The 13,808-nt window shown below is 38.4% G+C and overlaps 1 protein-coding gene across 5 annotated transcripts in view; it reads right to left on the bottom strand.

Moving 5' to 3' along the window:
- The window catches only part of PCCA (propionyl-CoA carboxylase subunit alpha), a 432,199-nt gene that overhangs the window by 186,930 nt on the left and 231,461 nt on the right, over positions 1-13,808 (bottom strand). For all 5 annotated transcript variants that reach the window (XM_031655643.1, XM_031655642.1, XM_031655639.1 and 2 more), the window contains one exon: positions 12,491-12,593. In XM_031655643.1, coding sequence (XP_031511503.1) covers positions 12,491-12,593 — 103 coding nt within the window. The remainder of the gene's footprint in view (positions 1-12,490; positions 12,594-13,808) is intronic.

Genomic DNA, 13,808 nt, shown 5'->3' with positions numbered 1-13,808 from the left:
TGCAGTGAGCTGAGATCCGGCCACTGCACTCCAGCCTGGGCGACAGCGCGAGACTCCGTCTCAAAAAAAAAAAAAAAAAAAAAAAAAGAAAAGAAAAGAAAGGAAAAGAAAAAAGAAACCAGAAAGTAAAACCTGTGACTTCATGCAATTAAAATAGCATCAGAGCTGAAAAAGGCTTCAGTAATCATCCAATTCAACACTGCCATTTTTCAGAAGAGAAAACTGAGTTAAAAGCTGAATCACTGTGCACAAGGGCCTGTGGAACCTGGAAACATGGCAGTGGGGCTGGGTCCAGATCCTGACTCCTGACACTTCGCTTAGCGCTTGTCCCATCCACTGCACCATGCCAACTGCTCTAACAATTCAGTGCCATATGAGGGAGCCAAAAGAACCAAAGGTGACTCTAATTTTCCCAACCTGAATCACTGAAAAGAGGAAATGCCATAAAGGCCATACAGAATTCAGTGTATGCATTTTCAGTATTTAAGGGATGTGGAGTACACATCTCACCCTGCAACGTCAGTGACCACTAGTATAACATGACCTAATGTAAATTCATTCTCTGGATTTGTCGGTTCTATCAAAGAAAGATTTTCCATCATATGTTAAATTATTAAAAGATATTAACATTGTATAGTCTTTGAAAACCACTTTTTCAAATAATATTTAACATGGGAAACTGATGACAGCGTAATAATGCATTTTTTAAAAAGACATCCTTTTAAAAGAACGGCCCATTTTCTGGTAAAATCAAAATAAAACTAGACTATGTGTATATACAAAAAAAGGTCAGTCCTCAAAAGGGATGCTGGGATTTATAATCTCCAGTTTCTCCCTCCCATTCTTTCTAGAACCCCCACCAATCCGAAGTTAAGCCCCACTTTCCATGTGCCTCCCCTAAAACTGCTCTAGTCAGGTCTCCTGTGACGTCCACATTGTTCAAAGGTCAATGGTCATTCTCCATCCCATCTGACACACTGCAGTTGAACACTCCTTTCTCCCTGCCGCCCTTTCTTCATTTGGCTCCCTGAACTCCACCCAGGCCTAGTTTTCCACTTATCTCCTTCTCAAGTCTCCTTTGTTGAATCCTCCTCATCTTTCCAGCTTTCTCATATTGAAGAGTCTCAGGGCTCAGGCCTAGGACCCTACCCTCTCTGGCATCAGCTTCCCCTTTTACTCCCTTACAGTCAACTGCAACACTGCAGCCAGGAAGATCTTGTGAATACACATGTTGCTCACACTCTTCATTGCTCAAAACCTTGCAAAGCCTCCCCACTTCACTCAAAGTTAAGGGCAGGAATCCTTGACGGTAGCCCATCTGACACAACTCCATTTCCTACTATTCAACAGCTTGCTTACTCCTCTCCAGCTGCATTCAGCAGACTAACATACTGAGCCTCATCCTTCATATCTTCTGAACCCCTTAATTCTATATGAGATGAAAACTGTATCGCTTTCAATCAGGGTTTCTGTTATCCATACCCAAACATCCCCAGTGACTCAGGAGGTAATATAACTGCCACTCTAGAAACATGAGAAAAGTTACTATAATGGGGCACGCCTATAGTCCCAGCTACTCAGAAGGCTGAGGTGGGAGGAATGCTTGAGCCCAGGAGGTCGGGGCTGCAATCAGCTATGTTCATACCTGGGCAACACAGTAAGACTCTGTCTCTAATTTAAAAAAAAAAAAAAAAAAAGCAGGGATATGCAAGTCAATAAATGGAACTGATTCCACTGGTTACCCATACGAAAAAATAAAATCAGATCTCAATCTCCTATCATCACACATAATAAATTTGAAATATGAAATACCAGTGTAATAAAGGAAACTTCTAAAAGACCAGAAATAAAAATATAAGTGAATATTTTACAAAATCTTAGGTAGAAAATATTGCTTTTTAAGCATAAAAGCAAAATAAAAACCCACAAAGAAATACATTTATTAAATAACAATAAAAACAAACTTTAATGGTGTCCTATTTACTGGAATATAACATAAAACATCTCATTATTTACTTCACGAAAGAAAACCAGACCCCGATTTTTTCTTTCTTGTCATATATATGTATAGCTATTGTATAAAGAAGTAAAAAATACGGCGTCTTATTCTTGATGGTTTCCTTTCGGTTTATTCATAATACATTTACTTAGTTGTGTACTACAATATATTATAGATTCTTTTTTATTTCTTTATAACAATGAGGTAAAGAATCTGGGTGTTGCAATGTAATTATACAATAGGGCACGGTGGCTCCAGCCTGTAATTCCAGCACTTTGGGAGGCCAAGACGGGTGGATCACGAGGTCAGGAGATCGAGACCATCCTGGCTAACACGGTGAAACCCTGTCTGTACTAAAAAAATACAAAAAACTAGGCGGGCGCCTGTAGTCCCAGCTACTCCGGAGGCTGAGGCAGCCTAAACCTGGGAGGCGGAGCTTGCAGTGAGCTGAGATCCGGCCACTGCCCTCCAACCCGGGCAACAGAGCGAGACTCTGCCTCAAAAAAAAAAAAAAAAAAAAAAAAATTATACAATAACAATGATTCTCATTTGAAAAAGACAGAATATAGATTACTCTCATTTTATAGGTAAGCTTAAAGTAAAATACATACCTAAGCTCACATTACTAATAAGTGGTAGAGTTATGACTAAAATCTAGACTTATAACTTTAAATTCTAGTTTTGCTACCATATCACAAAATGTACAAAATGTATTTACATGTTTATATATATTATATGGTTTGGTTCCATGTCCCCACCCAAATCTCAGGTTGAATTGTAAGTCCCAGTGTTGGGGGAGGAAACTGGTGGGAAGTGACTGGATAATGGGGGCAGATTTCCCGCTTGCTGTTCTCGTGATAGTGAGTGAGTTCTCACAAAAAGATTTAGTTGTTTGAAAGTAGGCAGCACCTCCCCCTTTGTGCTCTCTCTCTCCTGCCACCCAAGTGAAGATGTGCCTGCTTTTCCTTCACCTTCTGCCATGACTGTAAGTTTCCTGAGGCCTCCCCAGCCATGTGGGACCATAAGTCAATTAAACCTCTTTTCTTTATAAACTACCCAGTCTCAGGTATGCCTTTATAGGTATGTAAGAATGGACTAATACAACATACCTATTTACATAGATGCAGCGGTGCATGTTCATGTATGCAAGCATACCCACGTGGATGAAGAAGGCAGCAGGGAGAGGGAGAGAGAATATATATAACTTGCGTGTATTTCTGTCTTGCCAACCTTGGAATTATAAACAAATACTAATTTGCGGGGGAGTGGACTAGAATGTTTTATAAACACAGCAACTTTCCAAATCACAAAGAACCACCCCACATCATAATGTCCACATAAGTGAATTCCAAGTGGATTAAAGACATCAACACTGCAGATCTTTTTCTAATTGTTTGCTTAAAAATAAGGATTCTAAACATATCCTCCATAACCTCTATGGAAGGGCAAAATGGGTGAAGGAAGAAAGAAGAAAACAAAAACAGGTCAACAAAATGTAATGAATTTACTATATATCTCCAATAAAAGATGATTTTATAAGACTCACAGGGTCAACATTTCTTTTCAAACATCTTAAAATATATTTAACATATGAAAAGAGATAACACTGTCCACACCCACCTCAGCAGGGCTCAATCCTGAGAACTGGCCTCTAAAAGGGAGTCAGGGCTTACTCTGAGGCATGCCCCCTGCCTGATTCTTAAAACCCGCAAAGTAACAGGAATGCGAAGCAGCCCTCTACTAGAGAAAGACAATTTAGTCACCAGACATTCTACTATCGAGAAAGTTGGCTGGTTCAGCCCTAGAAATGGTGATCATTACAATGATAAAGCAAGAAACTCAGCAGAAAGATAGTAACTAGGAAGTTAGGAAGGCTGAATGATAGAGCAGAAGCAAGGATAAAGGACAATCTGTCCAGCTACAAAAACCTGACAAAAGAAAGGAATGGATGAAGAAATAACACTGGAGAAAGGAGGAAGTAAAGAAATTGAGAGAGGGCAAAACAGTATCTTCCCTACTGTCTGAGATGCCTGGGATGACAGGCAGTACTCGAGCCGGGGTAAGTTATCCTGATTCTCAAGAAAGCTGAATCCAGATCGAAGAACAACATCTGGATCTAAGGAAAACAGACAGTTTGAGCAAAAATAAAGATCACTAAAAATGAGTAAAACGTTACCTTTACTATTTTTTCTTCCAATCATTACCAGTTAGTGAAACAAATTATTATATCAAACTACAATTTCAACAAAATCATTTTAGCTTAAAAAAAGTGATTGTTTAATATAACTAGCTTTTAACGATTTGTTTCTGTCAATATAAGTGTTTAAGAATAATTAAAAAGAAACATGGTAAGTCAGTAAAAAATTGAGTTCATCAAATTTATTTTATATTCATCCCCCCAAAAATTGCTATTATTTCTGACATTAACTTTTCTTTTTCTCTAAAACGTACCACTATCGTTTTACTATCCAAACACTAGGGGTATGTATTATTAATGTGTTTTTCCAAGTCATAAATGATGAAAGAGTGAAGCCCATAGAGAAACTGGAAAAATAAGATCAGCAGCCAAAACAAGCAACACAAAGGAAGGGCTGTGGGCTACTGGTTTGGAAGGAAAAACATTTCACGAACACACCCATGACAAAGCAATACAGAGCCACACCTGGAGGGTGACTCTTAGACTCCGTTCCCAAGCCGATTGTGAAAACATGACTCTAAAGCCAAAATGCGAAGGTTCAAACACCCTACATCAGCTTTCATGATGTAGGTGTCAGGGACCTCCTCAGAAAGCAAGCCAGAAACACAGCTTCACTTAGCTAAACAAGATTACGCTTTGTGAAGAAGCACAGTATATTTGCTAAATGTTACAGCTCTCCGCTGTTATAGGTTGTAGCAATTTTACAATAAACTGATAATACTATATAAGTGATAGTACCTTTTTTCCAACAGAAAATAAACTCACCAAAAATGAACAATTTCTGCTGTATAGGAAATAAATGTGCAATTACCTGGATAAGTGAACTTGCAGTCTACCGTTCATAAATACATATTTTGTTTCTAATTTATAAAAGATAATGAGTTCAAAAATAAGATACTTAAATTTTTTAATGTAGCAATTATCACATTTACAATTTTAGCTAGAAATTAGCAGAAGACTATAAAGTAAGATTGCTTCTTAACCTCTACTTTATAAAGCAATTGCCCTAAATATTTCAACAATCTCTAAGGAATGTTAGTGTTTGAACTATCTAAAACACTATAAATCATAATATAAAGTATTCTGTGTTTCCCAAAACCATTCATTGGAATATTAATTTTTCAAAGAGCTTTTAGGAAAAAGGTTTTCACAAGAAAAAAAGAGTTTAGGTAACAGTCCAACTATATCCTGCTCTTAAAGAGTTTAAGAATGCATTTTAGTATATAGGAATACCTTGGAGACACTGTGAGATCAGTTCCACTGCAATGAAGCAAATATTTCAATAAAGCAAGTCACATAATTTTGTTAGTTTTCCAATGTGTATAAAAGTTATGTTTACACTGTATTGTAGTCTATGAAGCAGGCAATAGCTCTCAAAACCAATGTACAAACTTTAATTAAAAAGTACTGTAGGCTGGGCATGGTGGCTCACACTTGTAAACCCAGCAGTTTGGATGGTCAAGGCAGGCAGATCACAAGGTCAGGAGATAGAGACCATCCTGGCTAACACGGTGAAACCCCGTCTCTACTAAAAATACAGAAAAATTAGCCAGGTGTGGTGGCACGTGCCTGTAGTCCCAGCTACTTGGGAGGCTGAGGCAGGAGAATTGCTTGAACCCGGGAGGTGGAGGTTGCAGTGAGCTGAGATCACGCCACTGCACTCCAGCCTGGGCGACAGAGCGACACTCTGTCTCAAAAAAAAAAAAAAAAAAAAGTACTTTATTACTAAAAAATGCTAACCATCATCTAAGCCTTTAATGAGTCATAATCTTTTTGCTGGTAGAGGGTGGTGCTGACTGATCAGGCTGATGGATGCTGAAGGCTGGGGAGGCTGCAGCAGTTTCTTAAAATAAGACAACAATAAAGTTTGCCAAACCAATTGATTCTTCCTCTCATGAAAGGTTTCCCTGTAGCATGTTATGCTGTTGATACCATTTTTCCCACAGTAGAACTTCTTTCAAAATTAGAGTCAATCCTCTAAGCTGCTTTAGCAACTAAGTTAATGTAATATTCTAAAATCCTTTTCAACTATGTTCACAGCATCTTCATCAGAAGTAGAGTCCATCTTAAAAACTTTGCTTTTTAAGCAAAATTTATTCGCTCATCCATGAGAAGCAACTCTCATCCATTCAAGTTCTACCATGAGATTGCAGCAAGTCAGCCACATCTTCAGATTCTACTTCTAGTTTTCTTGCTACTTCCACCCCATCTGTAGGTATTTGCTTCAATGACCTCTTGAACACCTCAAAGCCAGTTCTTCCAAACTCCTGTTAATGTTGATCTTTTATTTTGCCCACTGAAGCACAAGTGTTCTTAAGGGGATCTAGAATGGTGAATTCTTCCCAGAAAGTTTTCAATTTGCTTTGTCCAGATCCATCAAAGGAATCACTATTTACGGCAGCTATCGCCTTGTGAAATGTATTTCTTAAATAATAAGACTTGAAAATCAAAATGACTCCCTGATCCATGAGCTACAGAATGAACACTGTGTTAGCAGGCATGAAAACAACATTAATCTCCTTGTGCCTCTCCATCAGAGCTCTTGGGTGCTTAGGTGCACTGTCAATGAGCAGCAATCATTTGAAAAAAATATTTTTTGTTTTGAGAGTAGGTCTCAACAGTGGGGTCAAAATAATCAGTAAATAATGCTGTAAGCATACATTTTGTCATCCAGGCTTTGTTATTCCATTTCTAGAGCACAAGGAGAGCAGATTTAGTATAAATATTTAAGACCCTAGGGATTATGGAATGGTAAATGTGCACTGGCTTCTACTTCAAGTCATCAGTTGCATTAGCCCCTACCATCAGTCTTTTGAAGCTCTAAGCCAGGAATTGACTTTTCCTCTCTAGCTATGAAAGTCTTAGATGGCATCTTCTTTCAATAGAAGGCTGTCTTATCTATGTTGAAAATCTGCTGTTTAGTGTAGCCACCTTCATCGATGATCCTAGTGAGATCTTCTAATTACTGCAGCTTCTACATCAGCACTTGCAGCTTCCCCTCCACTTTTATGTTATGGAGACAGCTTCTTTCCTTAAATTTCATGAACCAAGCTCTGACAGCTTTAAGCTTTTCTTCTGCAGCTTCCTCACCTCTCTCAGCCTTCACAGAATTGAAGAGAGTTAGGGCCTTGCTCTAGATTAGGCTTTCACTTAAGTTAATTTTGTGGCTGATTTGATCTTCTGTCCAGACCTATAAAACTTTCCCCATATCAGCAATAAGGCTATTTCACTTTCTTATCATTTATGTGTTCACTGGAATAGCACTTTTAATTTCCTTCAAGAACGTTTCCTTTGCATTCGTAACTTTGCTAACCATTTGGCACAAGAGGCCTAGCCTGCCTCAGCTTTCAACATGCCTTCTTCACTAAGCTTAATCATTTCTACTTTTCGATTTAAAGTGAAAGATGTGCTACTTATTTCTTTCACTTGAACACTTAAAAGGCCACTGCTTTGTTATTAATTAGCTTAACTTCAATATTACTGTATCTCAGGGAATAGGGAGACCCAAGGAGAGTGAGAGACACTGGGAATGGCTGGGTCAGTGAATCAGAACACACACATTTGTCAATTAAGTTCACCATCTTACATGTGCATGGTTTGTGGCACCCCAAAACAATTACAATTGGAACATCAAAGATCACTAATCCCAGATCACCAAAACAGATATGATAATAATGATAAAGTCTGAAATGTTATGAGAATTACCAAAATGTGACAAAGAGACAGTGAATACATGCTGTTGGAAAAACAGCACAAAAAGACTTGCTTAATGCAGGGTTGCCATAAACCTTCAATCTGTAAAAAATGCAATATCTGAGAAATGCAATAAAGCAAAGGACAATGAAATGAGGTGTGCCTGTATGACAGTCTCTAAGAGGTTTCCAACTTAACAAGGGATTTTCCATGTTTGTTTAAACACAGAAACATTTTCTTAAGTAATGCATTTTAATACCTCCCCCAAACTAGTGCTCTGTGGAGTACACTTTAAGGAATACAGTTGAAGTCTAAAACTGTGTGCATTTGATTATTATGAAAAAAATCATTGAATTAATGAGTACAAAAGCATGCCCGAAGCCATTTCCTAATGGGCTCAAAGGGGCATATATATTATTAGTAAAGAAGAAACAGTCAAAGGGATAGGGATATATCATATTGCTAAGTCCTTAGGAGCTACAATTATGGTTGTCAAGGATCTCAAACTCAACTCCCTAAATGGAACTTTTCATATTTTCCTTTCAAAGCTGCTCTTGAACTTTTGTTATTACCACCATCCACCAAGTCTTCCACGTCAGTAACCTGACTCTTTAATATTTGTTTCTACTCAAGTTTCAAATACGATTTATTTTTACATGTATCTTCCATCATCTTAACTTCTCATAAGACTCCCCACCTCTTTCAAGCCCTTTGTTGGTACCTACATTTGCAGTTTTTTTAAGTTGCATTAAGATATAATTTACATGTATAACATCTATACATTTTACTTTTTATTTTATTACTTTGAGACAGGGTCTCACTCTGTTACCTGGGCTGGAGTACAGTGGCATGATCTCAGCTCACTGCAACCTATGCCTCCCAGGCTCAAGCAATTCTCTTGCCTCAGCCTCCCGAGTAGCTGGGACTACAGGCATGCACCACCACCCCTGGCTAATTTTTGTATTTTCAGTACAGACAGGGTTTCACCATGTTGGCCAGGTTGGTCTCGAACTCCTGGTCTCATGTGATCAGCCCGCCTTGACCTCCCAAAGTTGGGACTACAGGTGTGAGCCACTGCACCTGGCCAATAACATCTATACATTTTAATTGTACATTTATATTACAATCACTGATGAGATTGTAATACATTTATATCACTTCTCGGCCTTTTGGCTAAGATCAAGTGAGATTATAATACATTTATATAGTTGTACATCCATCACCACAATCCAGTTTTAGAACAATAAAACTCATGTGCAGTCAATCTTGCTCCCATACCCAGACCACCACTGATCTTTCTTTTGTTCTTTATACTTTTTGCCTTTCCTAGAAATTTCAAATAAATGAAGTCATACATTACATAGTCTTCTTTATCTAGTTTCTGTCTCTTCACATGTTATTTCTGAGATTTACACACATTAGTGAATGTAGCTGTTTATTCTTTGTTACTGCTGAATAAGCTCATGGTATGGATATGCCACTTTTTATTTATCCATTCATTACTTGATGCATATTATTCTAGTGGGTGTGTAGTGATACAGATACGTGATTTTGTTTCTCCACTGACTGATGATGCTGAGCATTTTTTCATGAACTTACGTGCCATTCATTTATCTTCTCTTATAAAAAGTCTATGTCAAACCTACTGCCCGTTTTTTATTAGATTGTTTAGCTTATTTTTGTTTGTTTGTTTGAGATGGAGTCACGCTTTTGTCGCCCAGGCTGGAGTGCAGTGGCACGTTCTTGGCTCACTGCAACCTCCGTCTCCTGGGTTCAAGCAATTCTCCTGCCTCAGCCTCCCTAGTAGCTGGGATTACAGGCGCCTGCCACCATGCCTGGCTAATTTTTGTACTTATAGTAGAGACGAGGTTTCGCCTAGCTCAGGTCTGTAATCCCAGCACTTTGGGAGGCCAAGGCTGGCAAACTGGATCGCATGAGCCCAGGAGTTTGAGACTAGCCCAGACAACATGGTGAAACCTCATCTTTACAAAAAACACAGAAATCAGCCAGGCATGGTGGCATGTGACACTGAGGCAAGAGGATCACTGTAGCCCAGAAATTCAAGGCTGCAGTGAGTTATGACTGTGCCACTGCACTTCAGCCTGGGCAACAAAAGCAAGACTTCATCTCTCTAAAAAAAAAAAAAAAAAAGAAGAAGAAAAGAAAAAAAATAGTTTATCAAACTTTCTAGTAGAAAACAATTTGAAGAAATTGCACTGCAGGTAGCACCACAAGCAAAAGGAGGCAGGGAGTGCACTGGAAGAGACGATGTACAGATAGAAGATAGAGTCGTCTGAGTTACACACAAGTATCCCTTTGTTAAAACTGTACAGGTAAGGCTGGGTGCAGTGGCTCATGCCTATAATCCCAGCACTTTGGGAGGTCCAGGTCGGTGGACCACCTGAGGTCAGGAGTTCAAGACCAGCCTGGCCAACATGGTAAAACCCCATCTCTACTAAAAATACAAAAAAAAATTAGCCAGATGTGGTGGCGTATGCCTGTAGTCCCAACTACTCGGGAGGCTGAGGCAGGAGAATCGCTTGAACCCAGGAGATGAAGGCTGCAGTGAGCTGAGATCGCACCACTGCACTCCAGCCTGGGCAACAGAGCAAGACTCTGCTTCAAAAAACAAAAACAAAAACTGTACAGGTAAGAAGTGTATATGTGTGTTTGTACATTTTACCTTAAAAAATTAACAAATGGTGAAAGTGTGGAGTGGGTAGAGGTAAAGATGAAACAAGGAAGGTAGATTTTTTACAGTTGTTGAAGCTAGATAATGAGTGCATGGGTGTTTAATATACTGCTGTTTATCTTGCACAAGTAATTCAAACCATATTCCCAGGATGACTCTAATTATGCAAAGTATAAATGCTACATGTATGTATATAAAAATACATATATACACACACATACATACATATATATATACTTTGAAGGGATTCTATCAAAACATTAAAAGTAATTATTGAATAATTATGGGATGACAGATAATTTTTATTCTCCATCTTTTTAAGCCCTTTTCAGATTCTCCCACACAGTAAGGCAGCACTCTCTGAAAATAACTTGCATACATTTCTTAAAAATCAAACCAGTCATATTTAGCTACACTCAGAACTTCTGAAATAATCAAGGTCCAAATAACATCTGAAGGTAATTAGGATATGAATACTGCATTTATCAAAAGAATAATAAGAAATATGAAATTCAGGTTTTAAAACAAAAGCAACATTCTCTCCTACACACACATCCATCCAGACAAACGCTGTCCAACAGAACTTGATGGTGGAAAGGCTCTCTGAGTTGAACAGCTGCTGCTAAGCACGTGTGGCTATGGAACAGCTGAAATGTAGCCACATTTCAGGTGACTTTGAAAAGGGTTCTTCCATTCACTTTAATCTTAATTGCCATACATGGCTAGTGCCTCCCATACTAGACAGCACAACTATAGGGAGAAAAAACAACCAAACAACAAGCACTGGGGTGTGCGGACACTGGGGGAGCAAGACCATTCAAATAAGACAACAAAATCCTGCTCACGGGAAGTTTATATTGGGAAAGAAGTTTAATTTGGGAAAGAAGATATTAAACAGATGTACAAGCATATTCATGGTTCTATTGACGATTTTCCTCCTCCATTCAGTCATTCAGTCGTTTACTGATATTCTATATCCCCTCATCTCTCCCTGGTAGCTACCAAATCATAACTTTTACAAAGATGCACTGTAAGCTTCCTATTCTTTCTAGGTAAAGAAAGTAAGTGAAGAGTACCAACTACACTGAGAATTTTGGATTAAAACCGCATTAGCCACTAAGATACAGCCTAAATCCAATTTAGTTTCTCCTCTGCCTAATTCTTCAGGGGTAATTTCAGTTTCTGATTTGTGCTTTTCAAAGCTAGTTGGTCACCTTCCATCTTTTTTTTTTCTTTTTTTAAATCTTTGTTCTTCCTCTTGTGAAAAAGTAAAAAGGAAAAGAAATTGAAGTAACAATTTATCAACAGCATGATTCCTTTAAAGGGATTGCTCCAGCAAGTAAACACACATTCATAATAAATAATCCTCTCTCTAGAAGCACCAATGACATTGAGGTTTTCTTTCTATTTATCCGGATATAAAGCATGTTCCCCTTTTACCTGGGTCACTAGGAAGCTAAAAGGCACACGTGCGCCTCACAAATGACTAACTCAACCTGGTGTTAATTCCTTCTTGTGTCTTCACTAGTTTCTGATATATATTTTTTTAACTGCCGAGATTCATTCCTACTTTTAATATACTTCTCCAAACGTTTTTCAAGATACATAAATAAAACAGAAATCATAAACACAAACTACTCGAACGGATTTCCCATCAGATTTCAGAATACCTTTTTAGGTCCAAATTAAAAGGGCCAAGATCCTTTTATCCTTTCTGAACTTAAAAAACTTGTTTAAACAAAATGTAAGCAGTATCATATCTATACAGTGTGACTTTATTATACTTCTCCAAAGACCCATAAGATCTCTAGAACTGAGATCAGCCACATCTTTTATTAGTTATTTCCTATGTAGACTGGATTATCAATATAGTTCTGCTCATTTATTCTGTTTTAAATGATTACCATACCTTGAATTTTCTTGAAAATGTTGTGCTCTTAACTGGAAAGCCACAAACAATGACGATGCTATTGCCAATAACTGGTTCTTCTCGCTCTTGGATAGCATGTGCCCTGAGGGAAATCAATCAACCAATCAATCAATCAATCATATATGTTAACATCTGTGCTTCTCTCCTATAGAATTACTAGTCATTCAAACAAGTATTTTATAGGGCATCTATTATGCAGCTCGGATTGTACTAGGCACTGGGGTGTGTGGACGTTGAGGGAACAATACCATTCAAATAAGACAACAAAATCCTGCCCACAGGAAGTTTATATTGGGAAAGAAGTTTAATTTGGGAAAGAAGATATTAAACAGATGCACAGAACAAAAACAATTAAAAAAAAAAATCCACACAGAGATCTCCAGGAAAAGCATAAGCTCCTCACATCTGCTTCTCTCTGTACCTTCCCAGCCCAGCTTCCCTGCTGAGGAAAGTGAGGATAGCGTGCAAGAAGCCCCAGTCCCTGGAGAAAAGGAGAGCGGCTGGTCAAGGACACAGACAAGGCAATGCTTTCTAGTGCGAAGATCCAAAGAATATCACGCCGTGATTCTTCTGCCTCTCTGCATGAATCCCAATCAACCAACCAATCTCTCTCCTCCTCTCACTCATACTATCTTCCTACCACTACACAGCTGGACCTGGAATAGTCGGCAGGCCGCGAAGGCCTGGGGTGAGTGACTGATTGAAGAATTTGCATAATTCTTCAAGAAGGTTGTGAGTCAAGGTCGGATTCTAATACTCCAGGGTCTATAGGCTAAAATGTCCCCTGACAGCTCTGTAACCTCATCACAAATCTAAAACTATTTATTTACCACAGTACGACATACAGATAGTACAGTATTAAATAGGACAGTACGAGCAACTTGAATGCTGGCTCGTCAGCCATAAGGTGCTACTTTTACAGTCAACCCTCCATGGATTCAAGTAACTGCAGGTTGAACATATTTGAGGAAAAAAAAATGTATTGTTGTCTGTATTGAACATGTACAGGCTTTTTCTTCTTGTCATTTTTCCCAAAGCAATGCAGTATAACAATGATTTGTGTAGCACTTACACTGTATAAGCATTATAAGTAATCTAGAGATGATTTAAAGTACAGGGAGGATATGTGTTAGATTATATGTAAATACAACACCGGGGACTTGAGCTTCTGTGGATTTCTGTATCTGAAAGGGTCCTAGAACCAATCACCCACAGATACCAAGAAACAAATGTACGATTCAAAAAAAGAAAAAAAAAAACTAGTTGCCTAAACTTATTTGGAAGAAATGAAGTAATT

Source organism: Papio anubis, chromosome 15 (assembly GCF_008728515.1).
Source record: "Papio anubis isolate 15944 chromosome 15, Panubis1.0, whole genome shotgun sequence".
Classification (NCBI taxonomy): domain Eukaryota; kingdom Metazoa; phylum Chordata; class Mammalia; order Primates; family Cercopithecidae; genus Papio; species Papio anubis.
This window is presented reverse-complemented; position numbering and strand designations above follow the sequence as displayed.